The 12,748-nt window shown below is 50.9% G+C and overlaps 7 protein-coding genes across 7 annotated transcripts; 4 read left to right on the plus strand and 3 right to left on the minus strand.

The window, feature by feature from the left end:
• Positions 1–543: 543 nt before the first annotated feature.
• Positions 544–1,571, minus strand: BU26DRAFT_421487 (uncharacterized protein; the record flags this gene model as incomplete). The annotated part of the gene is made up of 3 exons (XM_033823410.1): positions 544–957; positions 1,006–1,251; positions 1,311–1,571. 3 exons carry the CDS (start codon positions 1,569–1,571, stop codon positions 544–546), a joined length of 921 nt encoding a protein of 306 aa, XP_033687241.1.
• Positions 1,572–2,020: 449 nt separating this feature from the next.
• On the minus strand, positions 2,021–3,331 carry BU26DRAFT_516908 (uncharacterized protein). Its single transcript, XM_033828443.1, has one exon. The coding sequence runs from the start codon at positions 3,232–3,234 to the stop codon at positions 2,161–2,163; it is 1,074 nt and encodes a 357-aa protein (XP_033687242.1). The 5' UTR covers positions 3,235–3,331; the 3' UTR covers positions 2,021–2,160.
• A 356-nt stretch (positions 3,332–3,687) lies between these two features.
• On the plus strand, positions 3,688–5,364 carry BU26DRAFT_516909 (uncharacterized protein). The gene has a single exon (XM_033828444.1). The coding sequence runs from the start codon at positions 4,068–4,070 to the stop codon at positions 5,328–5,330; it is 1,263 nt and encodes a 420-aa protein (XP_033687243.1). The 5' UTR covers positions 3,688–4,067; the 3' UTR covers positions 5,331–5,364.
• A 1,344-nt stretch (positions 5,365–6,708) lies between these two features.
• Positions 6,709–7,329, plus strand: BU26DRAFT_502739 (uncharacterized protein; the record flags this gene model as incomplete). Its single annotated transcript, XM_033826654.1, has 2 exons — positions 6,709–6,886; positions 7,127–7,329. The coding sequence occupies 2 exons, from the start codon at positions 6,709–6,711 to the stop codon at positions 7,327–7,329; spliced, it is 381 nt and encodes a 126-aa protein (XP_033687244.1).
• A 1,606-nt stretch (positions 7,330–8,935) lies between these two features.
• On the plus strand, positions 8,936–10,053 carry BU26DRAFT_502740 (uncharacterized protein; the record flags this gene model as incomplete). Its single annotated transcript, XM_033826655.1, has 5 exons — positions 8,936–9,295; positions 9,355–9,457; positions 9,510–9,600; positions 9,802–9,896; positions 9,953–10,053. The coding sequence occupies 5 exons, from the start codon at positions 8,936–8,938 to the stop codon at positions 10,051–10,053; spliced, it is 750 nt and encodes a 249-aa protein (XP_033687245.1).
• BU26DRAFT_602664 (NAD(P)-binding protein) lies at positions 9,896–11,059 on the minus strand (the record flags this gene model as incomplete). The annotated part of the gene is made up of 2 exons (XM_033835368.1): positions 9,896–10,584; positions 10,717–11,059. The coding sequence occupies 2 exons, from the start codon at positions 11,057–11,059 to the stop codon at positions 10,097–10,099; spliced, it is 831 nt and encodes a 276-aa protein (XP_033687246.1). The 3' UTR covers positions 9,896–10,096.
• Positions 11,060–11,413: 354 nt separating this feature from the next.
• BU26DRAFT_538982 (Aldo/keto reductase) lies at positions 11,414–12,544 on the plus strand (the record flags this gene model as incomplete). The annotated part of the gene is made up of 2 exons (XM_033831483.1): positions 11,414–11,670; positions 11,898–12,544. The coding sequence occupies exons 1-2, from the start codon at positions 11,547–11,549 to the stop codon at positions 12,542–12,544; spliced, it is 771 nt and encodes a 256-aa protein (XP_033687247.1). The 5' UTR covers positions 11,414–11,546.
• Positions 12,545–12,748: the final 204 nt, after the last annotated feature.

The raw sequence follows: 12,748 nt of genomic DNA on the forward strand, positions 1-12,748 counted from the left end.
TCGCTGGACCGAGAATTGGTCAAAGGGAGAGTGCTTGATGTGATTCTTGTCGCGTCAACAGTGGATGAGACTCAAGGTGATCAACAGAAAGGGAACTCTATACGTTGGTTGTCTTCAAAAGGCGACGCTGCCGCAGGCCAGCGCGGGGCAGTGGGGCAATGAAAATTGAAACCTGAAGATCTTAGGAGTTTCCTGAGGGAGCCTTACGCGGAATATGTATCAACCATTCCGCGCCCTTGAACCCTCGTCTATCCCAAAGAGGCATCTTGTCGTGCAGACGCGGCCGAGCATGACTCACTGATGCCTTGCATCGAGCCAACCAGCCCAGTCTAGAGCTCGTTCTCCGCCAAGCGTCGGTGGACGCCACACCCACCCAAAGCAAACACTTCGGTATCGAATGAGAAGCTGGATGCGCGTGCCGATATGCAACGCTCCTTGTGGTACCTTTTTCGCACGCCCTTGTGCCCCGAAAACTCTGCTTTTCGTAATATATCGTACATGCTAATTTACACCCATCTGCCGGTCAGAGTCATCGCTTTTCTTTCACGTGGTGCGAGGAAAGTATGTGCTGAGTATCTGGTTCCGATGGTCCACTAAATTCTGGCGCGACAGCATCGCGTCGCGTAAACGCGTATCCACCCAGCCGTTCCCGAGGTTATCGTCCATGAGGAGATGCGTGTAAGCGAAGACACTGGCATCGAATAGGCAAGGTTTGCTAGCTCCGAAGAACCAGCGATCTTCTCCAAGAACCGCCCCGAGCGCTGCAAAAGCTTCTTCCGCTTGTGCGTACAGCACTTCGGCGTTTATGACTGCTGAGAATTTCAGCAGCTCTTTTTCGGCTGCACGGTGTAGTTCGTGTGCGATTGCCAGGCGGACGAATGGGTTGCTGGAGGCAGGGAGTATGTAGAGCGGTTCGGCGATCGAGGTTGAGTTGTGAGAGAGGTAGATGCTGTAGAGCTATATTCTCGTCAGTTTCAGGCCGGTGAGCGAAGCAACGAAACGTACCCAAGCCCGCCGTATTCGATGGTCTAGCAAAGAAAGATATGCTTCGTATCGCAAGTCTCCAGGTTCCTCAATAGCTGAGGGACTATTGTTCATGCTCCACCTTTGCAGCTTGCCAGACGGAACCGGCTGTATCTGTTTCGAAGACTCGGGAGAGGACGGCAGGAGGAAGGGAAGCGATCCGCTCGGCGAGGCATGATTATTTGAGCAAGCGATCCGGAAGTCGATATTGGAAAACTTGAGGTAAGCCTACAGCATTACAGTCTCCATTAGCTTTTTGTTCAACCCTGAGGACATGGCATTCTAACCTGCCATTTCAAACAGGCCGGATTATAAGATGGCGCTCCCTCCAAAGCCTCTCCCTGGGTTGCGAAAACATATAGGACATGCGCATTACGATTTCTGGGCGCGCGTTGCGGGAGCTCGTTCGTTGGGTATGTGAGGAGCGGAAACTTGTCGAAAAGCTGCTTTATCGGGGCTGGTACTGCGAAGATGCTGCGTGACAGCTGAGCCTGAGGTCGACGAGGATTCTGCGGCGTGTCATCGGAATTCGTATTTTCGGAGGTCATGGTCCGCCTGTCGCGCCGACGAGGATGGGAATGCAAAAGTTCGAGATGCCAGTTCGGGGGTGATGCGCTCGCCTAAAGTTGCCGCTTTGGACGTAACATCAACCGCTTCTCCCAACCTCATTCCTCCCCTCCCATCCCACGCTTCAACCATCGCCGTTTGTAAACCATGATTGTGAACCATGATTGTGAACCAGTCAACTATGGGGACTACCCGTGGGTAACTTCAGACAACGTCAACCTTTAGATCGTTCTCCGCTTGACCCAGCATCGACGCCGGCAAGGATGAAGAAGGCAAAGAACTCTCCGAAATCAACGGACTCGCACCCGATTAATGCCATATGTGCACCTCAGTTAGCCCAACGCATGCTGTTCCCTCTTGGATTCTGGCTCTGGATTGGCGGGCGCTTTTTTGGCTCCCTTGGCCCGCGCGTCATTAAAATAAAGCAGAAATCGGATTGTTAAAGGCCCATGCCAAGGCGCAGAGCTTGACGCTTTACGCTACGGGGCACAACACACCTCAATACCTGTACCGAAGATCCATGCGACAAACAATTATTCGAGGAAGTCAACATCTAAATACCACTGGTGGTTATCCATCGTCGTCTGAGGAAAGGTCCGAAATCTCGGACTCCTCGTCCGACACTTCGTCCTCGATAGCCTCGCCGTCGTCATCCCACTCCGCACCCTCACTCAATGTGACATTTCTGTCAGTCAAGACATCGAACGCCCGCATTTCAATACTCGGAAGCGCATGCGTCAATATCCTCACTATTTTTGGGGCCGCCATCTGTGCCACAAGAACTTGCGCCTGCTTCTCCATATCCGCTTTCAGTTGAAGGAACCCCCCTGAGGAGGCACCGCAACATGTTGCGTGCGCCGCCGAGGTGGTTAGGGGTGACTCGTTGGATAGACTGAGGTTGATGAGCATCTCGTTCAAACGTAGATTGGTGCTATGTTGTCGGGGCTTTAGAACATCGGCACAGATACTGCGCATGCGCAGTCGCAAACGTCGTAGCGTAGTAAGAAGCGCGGCGATACTCGTGCAGATATGGAATCCTTCATCGTGCTCTTGGCTTTGATGCGATATAAGTCGAGTACCGCATAGATCTAGCTCCAGACTAGCTAGGTTGCTGGCTGATAAGAAGGCGCGTATTGTGGATAGAAAAAGGTAGTCGCGGCGTTCTAGAAGACGAAATATCGGATGCAGTTCACTGGTGGCTTGGATGCGTAGGATGCGCAGTTTCTGTGATTGTTTGATGATGGTGGCGAGGTAGAGGAGATCGTTATTCAGCTCTGTTGTCCAGGCTGCGCGCATTGCGCGTCCATGAGCGCCATTCCAGGTTGACACATTTGGGACATTTACGGCCTGCGAATCGTATCGAGACAGCGGAATGGAGTCCCAGTCTTCAAAGCCCTTCAAATCCAGGTCCAGGGTTTCCACGCTGTCTTTGACTAGAGGTAGACTTGATTCCACATACGGAGAAGACAGCAGGCGTCGTAGTGTCTTCTGAGTGACGTAAAATTCCCTGAAGCATGCGGTATGGGCAAATTTGCTCCACTGCTTACAGACTGTGAGGCGTGACAGATCCGAGCGGAAGTAGGATGAGCCGACGTAATCGAAAATTTGAATTAGAGTTTCGGGGGGAAGTTGGAGGAGTGACATAGTGTGTTGTGCGAGCTAAGTAACGGAGACGGTCTTGCCGCGGCTCAAAAGAGATAGAAGAGTGGCTTTTCTTTGCAAGTAGGAGAGCTGTGTGTTGAGTGTCAAGTGAGAAGGAATGACCCTAGCCCAGATTCTCGCTTCTACATTGCCCACCTCTCAGCGGCTCCCGAAACGGCCGATAGCCAATCGGAGGCGCCTTCCGTCCTTCCGAATCTTGGCAGTGGCTGCGTCACATAAACCCTTAACTCTCTTCGCAAATCGATTAGCGTTTTAGAGCAACCGCGGAAAAATTGACCTAGGGCGTCATATCGTTGCCACATACCTGACTCAGCACCGGCACGGGACTGGCAGGGGGGTTTGCCGCGGCTAAACCGCTTCTGTGCTAGTCCCAACTACGTGTCAGCCGAGTCTCCAACCTGCTAAGACTAGATAAACCCACCCTCTTGTGGTAGGGTATTCTCCGGATTTAAGGGCTTGTCATGCACGCTCATTTAGCATTGTATGCATCCGCGAAGGCCTCCGGGGTAGCTATTCCACACGTCTTCCTATCCGGAGAATTCCACACCGTGAGAGCCATCCTTCTACCGCATCTACCTCACCACTGCTGCAAACCGACCTGACGCGCCTAGCCTGCTTCATCGATGTGCCTGGCATCTGATGCCTGTGGTTTCAGTCACCCTACTACTGGAACGACCCACTGTTGCGACCGCTTTGTTTAGTTTCCCTCCAACACCGCTGGCCCGCTCCCTCGCCGCTCCTCCTCTTCGTTCTGCGCATCCGAGGCTTCTTTCCGAGCGCCAGCTTCTATTTGAATGCTGCCAACATCGAACACAATGGCAAGACCAAGTGAAGATTGGTCAGGTTTTGCTGGCCTAAGTCCAGAGTCAGACAAATATAAGCGAATCAAGCTCGTACTGTCTTCAGCGAGCTTTAAGCATCTGAGGGAGTGCGCAATAGACTCGCGGCGCAAACATCAAATGAACCTACCTCCCGATATCGACTGCAGCATAAACCTAACCCAGTTTGCAACGGGTTTCAACAACCTGGTTCTTGAACTCGCATTTTCTGACGACACCTATTGGATTGCTCGGATTCCGTATCGCACCATCGATGACAACACCAAGACCTCGTTGCTGAGCGAGATAGCCACCATGAACATCGTCCGCCAACGTACAAGTATCCCCATACCTCGTATTTTCGATTTTGAGATGTCCATAGACAAACCATTCGGATACCCGTATGTTTTGATGGAGTACTTGGATGGCCGTAAACTCGATGATGGGCTGGCGAAATCGATACCTCGACAATATCATACCAAGGTAGCCAAACAGTTTGCAAATGTGTTTGCGGAACTCCAAAACCTGACCTTTAGCCGCATTGGACGACTTTGGTGTGGAGAGGCCGCGGATCAGCCTGTGGAAATCATTCCCATGGCGTGGCATCATTCGCCCGGGCCTTTGGAAATGTCGCTAGAATACTTTTACAACCAACGACAAGGGGAAAACCGAGAAATCGTCGCCTTGCACCCGAACAATGCAGACTGGCTTACGGCATGTTGGGTGCTGAAAACAGCTCTAGCCCACACCGTCATTGAAGATAGAGTCCGAGGCCCATTTCCACTGTGTCATCTTGACCTCCATTTCGGAAACCTTCTTTTCGATGACGAATACAATCTGACCGGAGTTATTGATTGGAGCAACGCGCAGGCTGCGCCAATCGAACAGTTGTCTGTCTGTCCAGAACTGGTCATTTTCCCTGGGCTATCTGAGGAGGAGAATCGACCGATCGTGGAGTTCAAGAAGCTCGTTATACAGTTTGTAAAGGAAATGGAGAATGAGAACGCGAAAGAGGAAGAGAAGGGGGGAGGGAAGACGCCGCCCTTGGGTCAGCAGCAAGAGAACATGAAGCAGAGTCAGCATCTTACACCACTTTCCACCTACATGGCCTCTGAAAGCGCCGAACTTATGCATCGTCAGTACATGGCTTCACCCAAGGGAAGCCTTTGGGCTGCGAAGAGGGTTGCAAAGCTCATCTACGGGGAGCATATTACTTGGGAACACCTTAGAAAGGTATATGGCTGCATGTCGCTTATCTAGGGCTAGTGATACTTTCATATTCCTCGTAGCAAACTCTTATCTCACAATGTCCGCTCTCTATGATTGGTTGCTTGTCTACTGTCGTTTCCGCTCATGCCTCTAGGGAAAGACAACCTTAGAAGCTAACAAGCTTGATTGGCTTTCTTCTAAACTATATAGTTCTGTTACGTCCCTATCTAGCTCTTATGCTAAGGACCATGAGGGCGAAGCGCCATTTCTTTAGGAAAAATCCCCCTTCCGGGAGCAAAACCTTGGTCCTGCCATGTGGGCAGACGCTGCCGTTTCGCATGCTAGTCGCATGCTGGTCGCAGCTCCGCCGACTTCCTCTTCATCAAGTCTGCATTTTGAACTGGTGCTTCCACCTTCGGTGGGTAATCTCACCTCCTGCGTTCAAGTTCTGGGAGGGGGCCTTAGATATCACCTTCCCTGTCGATTTCGTCCGCGAGTCGGAACTAAGCAGGCCGCCGGGGATAACCATGCGAACCGCCTCCTTGACGCTCTCTAGGACCTCGTGGATTATTACCTTTTATATAGCGGCGTTAAGATGTTAGAAACTCGTATTCGCACACTAAACTTTTAGCGTAGTACTGTACCAAGCCTCGTCCGTTCTGAAAACTGCACACCTTGTTATCGTTACAGCAAAGGAACGCAGATAACCTACCATTCTTTGCCGCACACAAAAGCTACAGCGTGTAGCATGCTAAACCTAGTAATTCAAAGAGTCTAGTTGCTCCTCTTCGCCTTCAGAATGGCCCCACCAATCCAGGATCTGGCAAGCATCGCAGAATGGCTGAAGTCACGACACTCAACCATTAAGGCAATCTTGAAAATCGTAGGCGTAGCCGGCGCTTCGGTCAGAGTTATCTATGGAGGCGAAGTCATCTACTCTAAGCACTTTGGATTTAAAGACGTCGCCTCTAGGCAGTAGGCTAATGGCGACACGCTGGATGGTATTAGCTCTTGTTCTAAGTCGTACTTTGCAGCTGTAATAGCCGCGCCGGTCAAAGAGGGCAAACTTTCCTGGACTGCGCCTGCGAAGTTAGTTGTGCCGGAATTCAGGACTTCGTCCCAAGTGGTAACAGACAAGGCCAGTCTTATTAACTTGGCGGCGCACAGACTTAGGTTAACGGGCGCCTTCTAGCTAACCTTCTAAGGCGACGGTAACTATCTCATCTAATCTAAAGACTTCTGGACATACCTGGCAAAGCTCCCTCTAGTCACTTCGCTTCGCGCCTTGTGGATCTATAATAGCCATAGGTACTTGGTGCTTAGGGCTATAATTAAGCGTATTACGGGCAAGACTCTAGCTGAGAGTTTGCGTGATTACGTCACCAAGCCTCTCAGGCTGGACTAGACTGTATGCGAACTTGACTTTAACATGACCCTAAACTTCGCAAAGCCCTATGCGGCGCTTGCAGACGGCACGCCCTACGAGCTACCATATCGCCAAGACTTTCGCTACCACTTTTTTGAGGCTGCCGCGGGCATCTACACCTCTCTTAACGATGTGCTTAAATATTCTAAGGCAGTCTTAGAGGCTGCTGAAAAGCTGCTACGTAAGGCAGAGGGCGCACTCCGCGAGTCAGACCAATTGTTTACGCATCATATTCCTGTGGTTAACCCTACTTTCAGGGAGAGGTTATATGCCCTGGGATGGATTCGTACTTAGCTTCCTGGCGTTGTGGGGGTCATGGGTAACAATCGACGCATCCTTCCTATCGGACAACTTATTAACTAGGTTGAGTTAGCACGCAAGTTTACCTGTTAGTGTCTGGAATACTACAATAGCATGCAAGACGAGATTCGCGAAAGACGCCAAAGTGGGCCCCTAGAAAATGGCTGGGATGCCTACGTCGGCGTTTGCTACGACAATACGGGCATCTTCTTCATCCGGATACGCCGTAGTGATCAGAAAGAAGACGTCCTCCAGCTTAAATTCCAAGGTTCGGAGAAGCACGCGTATGAACTCCGCTTTTTCTACGACGACACGTTTAAGTAGACCTTAACGCGAGATGAGACAGCCAAGCGAGCGAGATATTACCAGTTCAAACAGGACTATTTTAACTTCTACTTTCATTCGTCGAATGTGCAGTCGGGTGCAATAGACTCTTTGACTTGGCATCATGATCCAATGGCTCCAGAATTGGAGACCTTCCGCAAGGCATAACCTGCCTGCCGTAGTAGGTAGGAATACTCAGGGTCAGAAACGCAACCAAAGTAACAGTGCAATGAGGTCCTTTCTACGGTCCATGTCCAGGCGCTCTCAATCCTTTCCGCCAATTTTCTTATCTTTTACCGCTCTTCCGTCCGCTCACTTCGACCATCCGAATTCCCTTTTGCGGGGTGTGGTTCTGAAGCAAGATGGTAAGCCGGGGTTCAAGGTTGTGAGGTCTGCATGAGGGTATTACGGTCAGTGCTTTGTCGTCACAGCTACCATTCACGCCCAATGAAAGAGCCTTTTCCTCAGTGTGACCAGCTCATATGCACTCCTCACTCTATGTTCCGGGGCCGATCACTGTTAATAGCGAATCGCAGTCGTAGCGGAAAACACGCCATGCAGGCAGAACGAGAAGGCGGACACGCATGGATCGTAAGGGCCAGTACAAAGAACACGGCTTGAATTCGCGCCTAATTTCAATAACTGGATGCAAACCGTGCCAGCTCTAGCTTAGTTCGTCTTCGAGTTGCCGCCACAATGACCCATCTGTCCGGGCGGGGCTCCGAGTGAAGTGTCACTAATGGTTGCTTTTGATGGGCTGATAAGGTAAAGGTAAGGCTATTGATCATCAGCATAGGCGTCTACCAGTTGAGACATCTGGACCAGCTGATCTATGCCACAGCCAAGTGCGGGGACCAATACCAAAGCACCCGCATGCTGGGCTCCTCCGTCTAACATAAAAGCGGCAGAGGGCTTCGTTAGGTGATTGCCTTCCAACCAACACGACTCATCTTGGAAAATTGCTTCTAACACCACCCTCTGAAATCTGCCTTACCTGCTAAAATCTTTGTCAAGTCCAATAGCTCCACCAGCTATCAACGAACAGAGCCCCTCTGACGAGGTCAAGCGGTATTTCACTGCCCCAGAGGAAGATAATCGCGAGAGACCGTGGGCCGCATGGTACGAGGACGCCAAGGAGATGACTGCAAAAGAAGATAGTCGTGATGTACTCACCGTGAACGCAGAGACGAAGCAGAGCAAGGGTGATCATGTGGCTGCTTGAGGCCACACCTGTAAGTCTATCAATAAAAGACTTTCGAAAATGGCACATTCATGAACTAATCATTGTAACAGCTTTGCCGCTATGAGAACGGTGGGGATATTAAGACGAGCGTACATGTTCGGTATCATATGACCGAGAACGGAAACTTGGTAGTCGATCATGGAGAGCTTCCAAAGTGTACTGTCTTTATCGAATGAGCAGCCAATTTATCAATTTTTTTGCAATGCTCGAATCTCAGTCCCCGAAACCTAGCCTTACGTGACCTTGATGTGAGAGCCGCTGGACCTTAAATTTCTTGGCTTGCCTTCCAGTATAAAGCCCGCTCCTTCCCGACTTACAAGCGTTCAGCTCCCACTTCCCTTTGCTTTTCGAAATCTTCCGGCCATGGCTACCCTGACCATGTTGCCGCAAACCACCGTACGCAAACACATAACCTACTTGGCTTGGCAGGACTTGTACGACAAAGTGAAACCGTATCAAGTTCTGATGGACGTCCCACCCGGCCGCGATAAATCGAACCTGGTCTTCGAAGAGGGTCCAAAAGAAGACATTGTTGACATCCGAGGCCGCGAGTCCGAGTTTAACATGGACGATAACGGCCTCATGGTCAAAACATGTAAATTCGACATTGGTGAATACAACACGGAAACGCTCGAAGGGGAAGGCGGGTACCTGGAACAGGTGGCGGATCTGATTAGAGAAACTGTAGAAGTATCCGATGAGGTGGTATGCTTCAACTGGCAGGTATGTTCCGGCGAGGGCACCCCCAAGTGTAGCTGCTACTAACCTGCTTCACCTGGTAGATCCGCACCAGCGACAGCAGGAAGACCGACAAGCAGAATGGGGACTATGTGTACCTCGACGACTCGATGGAATGGATTAAGCCAGTGAGCTACGTGCATGTTGGTATGTGTATGCCGTCCCACCGACAACAGCCGTTCTGAAAATCCCAACCAAGATCAAACACCTGGAGCGACCGAGAAACGCATTCGCCACCACATGGGTGATCGAGCAGAAGATCTGCTCAAGTGCCGCTACCGCATTATCAAGTAAGTTTGTGCTCGCGTGAAATTTAACTGGAGTATATATGGTTGATGCTTGTTGTGTCGTGTCTGGCGCCCATTCGAACACACGATCGAGGATTACCAGCTCGCCGTTGGCGATGGTAGTCGCGTTTCGCTCAAAGATTGCGTGGGAGTGGATCATATCAGGAGGCTCTACGTTGGGGAGAGCAATTACTCACTGTACAGCCCGAAGTACAAGTGGTATTTCCTCAGTCGGCAGACCAAAGACGAAGCACTCATCTTCAAGACTCATGACTCGGATGAAACGAAAAACTCTATGTGTAAGTCAATCTAGTGCCATCGCTTTAAGTCACCTCATTATGCTAATACCTAGCAGGCTGCCCCCACACATCTTTCAAGCTGGATGGCGTGCGACCAGACGCGCCACCACGAGAAACCATCGAGGTTCGTGCTTTGGTGTTTTCATACAACAAGTGAGCGGCGCCCAGCGTTTTGCTACTATGGTGGACCACGCCTCTCCTCAAATGAAGTCGAGTTCCTCTAATTTAATGGAATACAAATTGCGCTTCACAATCTCTCCTAGATCAGCCCTTTTAGCGTCGAGAATCACGCCTTCCAAGTCTTTCTCAGCATTAACATATTTTTCACTCAACAGCCGTGCATCTTCACTGACGCTCAGCCATACAATTGTGGATGCTGCCAACCTAGGTGACTCCGTAGATGCTCCAATGCTATTTTGTAGTACATGCTGAAGCTGGGGCACTTTCGCCGCTGTTTCGAGATTGATGACCCCTTGGCCGGGGGCGATTGAAGTTGGCACGTCTCCAGGCTGAACGTAGTAGCTGTGAATGCCGTACTGCCGGATTTCGCAATCTACGTTCTGGTGGAATCGAAGTAGAGCGGCTTTTGATGCGCTGTGTGCAGTCGAGAAGGGCGCCGTACGAATTGCGCTTCGACTGCCCAGTGAGATGATGGTACCTGTCATGCGCTTGATCATCTGGGGCAGGACTGCATGCGTCAAGGCAACCGGGCCACGTAAGTTGACCTCTATCAAGCGCCACCAGTGGGTGAAGTCCTTCTCGTGCTCCAATCAATCGATATATGCCTGCGTTGTTCACGAGAATGTCGATTGGCCCCAACCTTCGTTGACTTGACCGATGATCGTGGATGGCGCATCCTCGGCTGACACGTCTGCAACGATAGCGATTGCCTTCGCCGAAAAGCTCTCGCGAAGCAATGTGAAGGCCCTATCAAGCTCCGTCTCGGTTCGCGATATGTATGCAACTGACGCACCAGCTGACGCGAACGCTTTGGCAATCTCAAGTCCAATACCACGGCCCGCTCCGGTGACCACAACTACCTTTCCCTTTAACTTTCCGAGGAAATTGCGTGGATCGATGAACGGATAGACGTCGTGTCGAATGGGGAGCGGGCGACGTGGCAAAGCCGATGCTAGGACACTTAGGTCTATTCGATCCCCCATTTGTACGCGCACGATGGATTCTCCGGTTCAGAAATTAGGCTGACTCGGGCTAAATGTGACGGGTGGATTTGATTTGAGAGCAACGGTGGGGAAGTGCGTCAGGGCGCTGTGCATCAAGCAGCATTTTTAAGTTTTCTCTCGGCCGTGGAAGGGTTTCCTAAGGAATAGGGTTTGTCGTCCTTCAAATGTGGCGAGGCAACGAGAAGGCAAATTGGTGGCCTGACGATATCGCGTGGTCTAACCAGATCCGGCGGTTGAAGAGGCCTTCGTGTGGGATGCTTGCATGCACGCCGCGAAAAGCCTGGTCTCAAAGGCGTCCGCTTCGCACTAGACGTGACCTCAGAAACTCCACATCCCGAGCAGAGCCGCAAATTTTCAGGGTTTGCCCGCTCCCTCGCCTGAGGCGTGCTCATTTGTGCTCCAGATGTTTATGCGAGGTACGCTATCTTAACTACGGACTCGCTACTCCTTCAACCTATTCCACAACATGGCGGCTTCAAAGGTCGGCATCGAACTCGTGTTTGGTGGTGGGTCAGTTGGTTCAGGAACGGTTTATGAAGACAACGCTGTCTTGAAGAAAGCATTGGAAGTCTTGAAGAAGGAAGGCGTCGGTAGGATTGACACCGCGCATTTGTATGGAGACAGCGAAGCGTTGCTGGGAAGAGCAGAGGCCGGAAAGGACTTCACGATCGACAGCAAGATCAAGGGAGAATTCGAGCCAGGCTCTGCGAAAAGAGACTGAGTGATCAAAGGTATCAACCAGTCTTTGGAACGATTGAAGATCGACAAACTTGGGATCTTCAATATCCACGCCCCTGACTACGAAACGCCTCTCGAGGAAACCTGGAAGCAGTTAATGAGGTTTACAAAGCGGGCAAGTTTTATCGCTTCGGCTTGTCGAACTACAAACCTGAGGATGTGCAGAAGGTCTTCGACGTTTGCAAGGCAAATGGTTTTCCTCTGCCAACAGCATACCAAGGAAACTACTCCGCTGTCGACCGAAGGCTTGAGAACACACTCTTTCCTACGCTTAAAAAGCTGGGAATCTCCTTCTACGCATACTCTCCAATGGCTGGGGGGTTTCTGTCGAAGACAAAGGAAGACATCGAGAAAGGTGCCGGGAGGTTCAATGAGTCGTCTCCGGGAGACAGCATGTACACCAAAATGTACAAGAAGCCGGCGTACTTGGAAGCGCTTGCAGTCTGGGACAGCATCGCAAACGCTACCGGCTGCAGCAAAGCCGAGCTTGCATACCGCTGGGTTGCCTTCAACTCTCAGCTGAACGCCGAATATGGTGACGGGATCTTGCTCGGGGCCCACAACATCGAGCAGCTCCAGAGCACCTTGAACAATCTGAAGAAAGGACCACTAGCGCCTGAAATTGCGGACAAGATCAACCAGATGTGGACCAAGCTTCGGGATGAGGCTCCGACAGATAAATTTCCACCTCTAACCAAGCCGCGCTGGGTGAGCGCACGTACGTAGGTAATACACCTATGTAATCTGAGAAGGTTTTTATTATGTCCGACAAGGTGATTATAAAGCTCGTGGAGGTAGGTGCCTAATTAATTAATTAATTTTTCTTGTTTTAAGTTACCCCTTCTCCTTGGAATTAGAGTGATGAGGTCGAATGTAGAATTATGCCATGCGAAGCCTTGTCAGGTGTTCGCTCACGGTGTGAAATTCTCT

Source organism: Trematosphaeria pertusa (assembly GCF_010094035.1).
Source record: "Trematosphaeria pertusa strain CBS 122368 unplaced genomic scaffold BU26scaffold_4, whole genome shotgun sequence".
Taxonomy (NCBI): Eukaryota; Fungi; Ascomycota; class Dothideomycetes; order Pleosporales; family Trematosphaeriaceae; genus Trematosphaeria; species Trematosphaeria pertusa.

Bases quoted from the DNA above. Each gene is read 5' to 3' on its own strand.
- BU26DRAFT_516908 (XM_033828443.1), bottom strand. From the start codon at position 3,234: ATGTCACTCCTCCAACTTCCCCCCGAAACTCTAATTCAAATTTTCGAT.
- BU26DRAFT_516909 (XM_033828444.1), top strand. From the start codon at position 4,068: ATGGCAAGACCAAGTGAAGATTGGTCAGGTTTTGCTGGCCTAAGTCCA.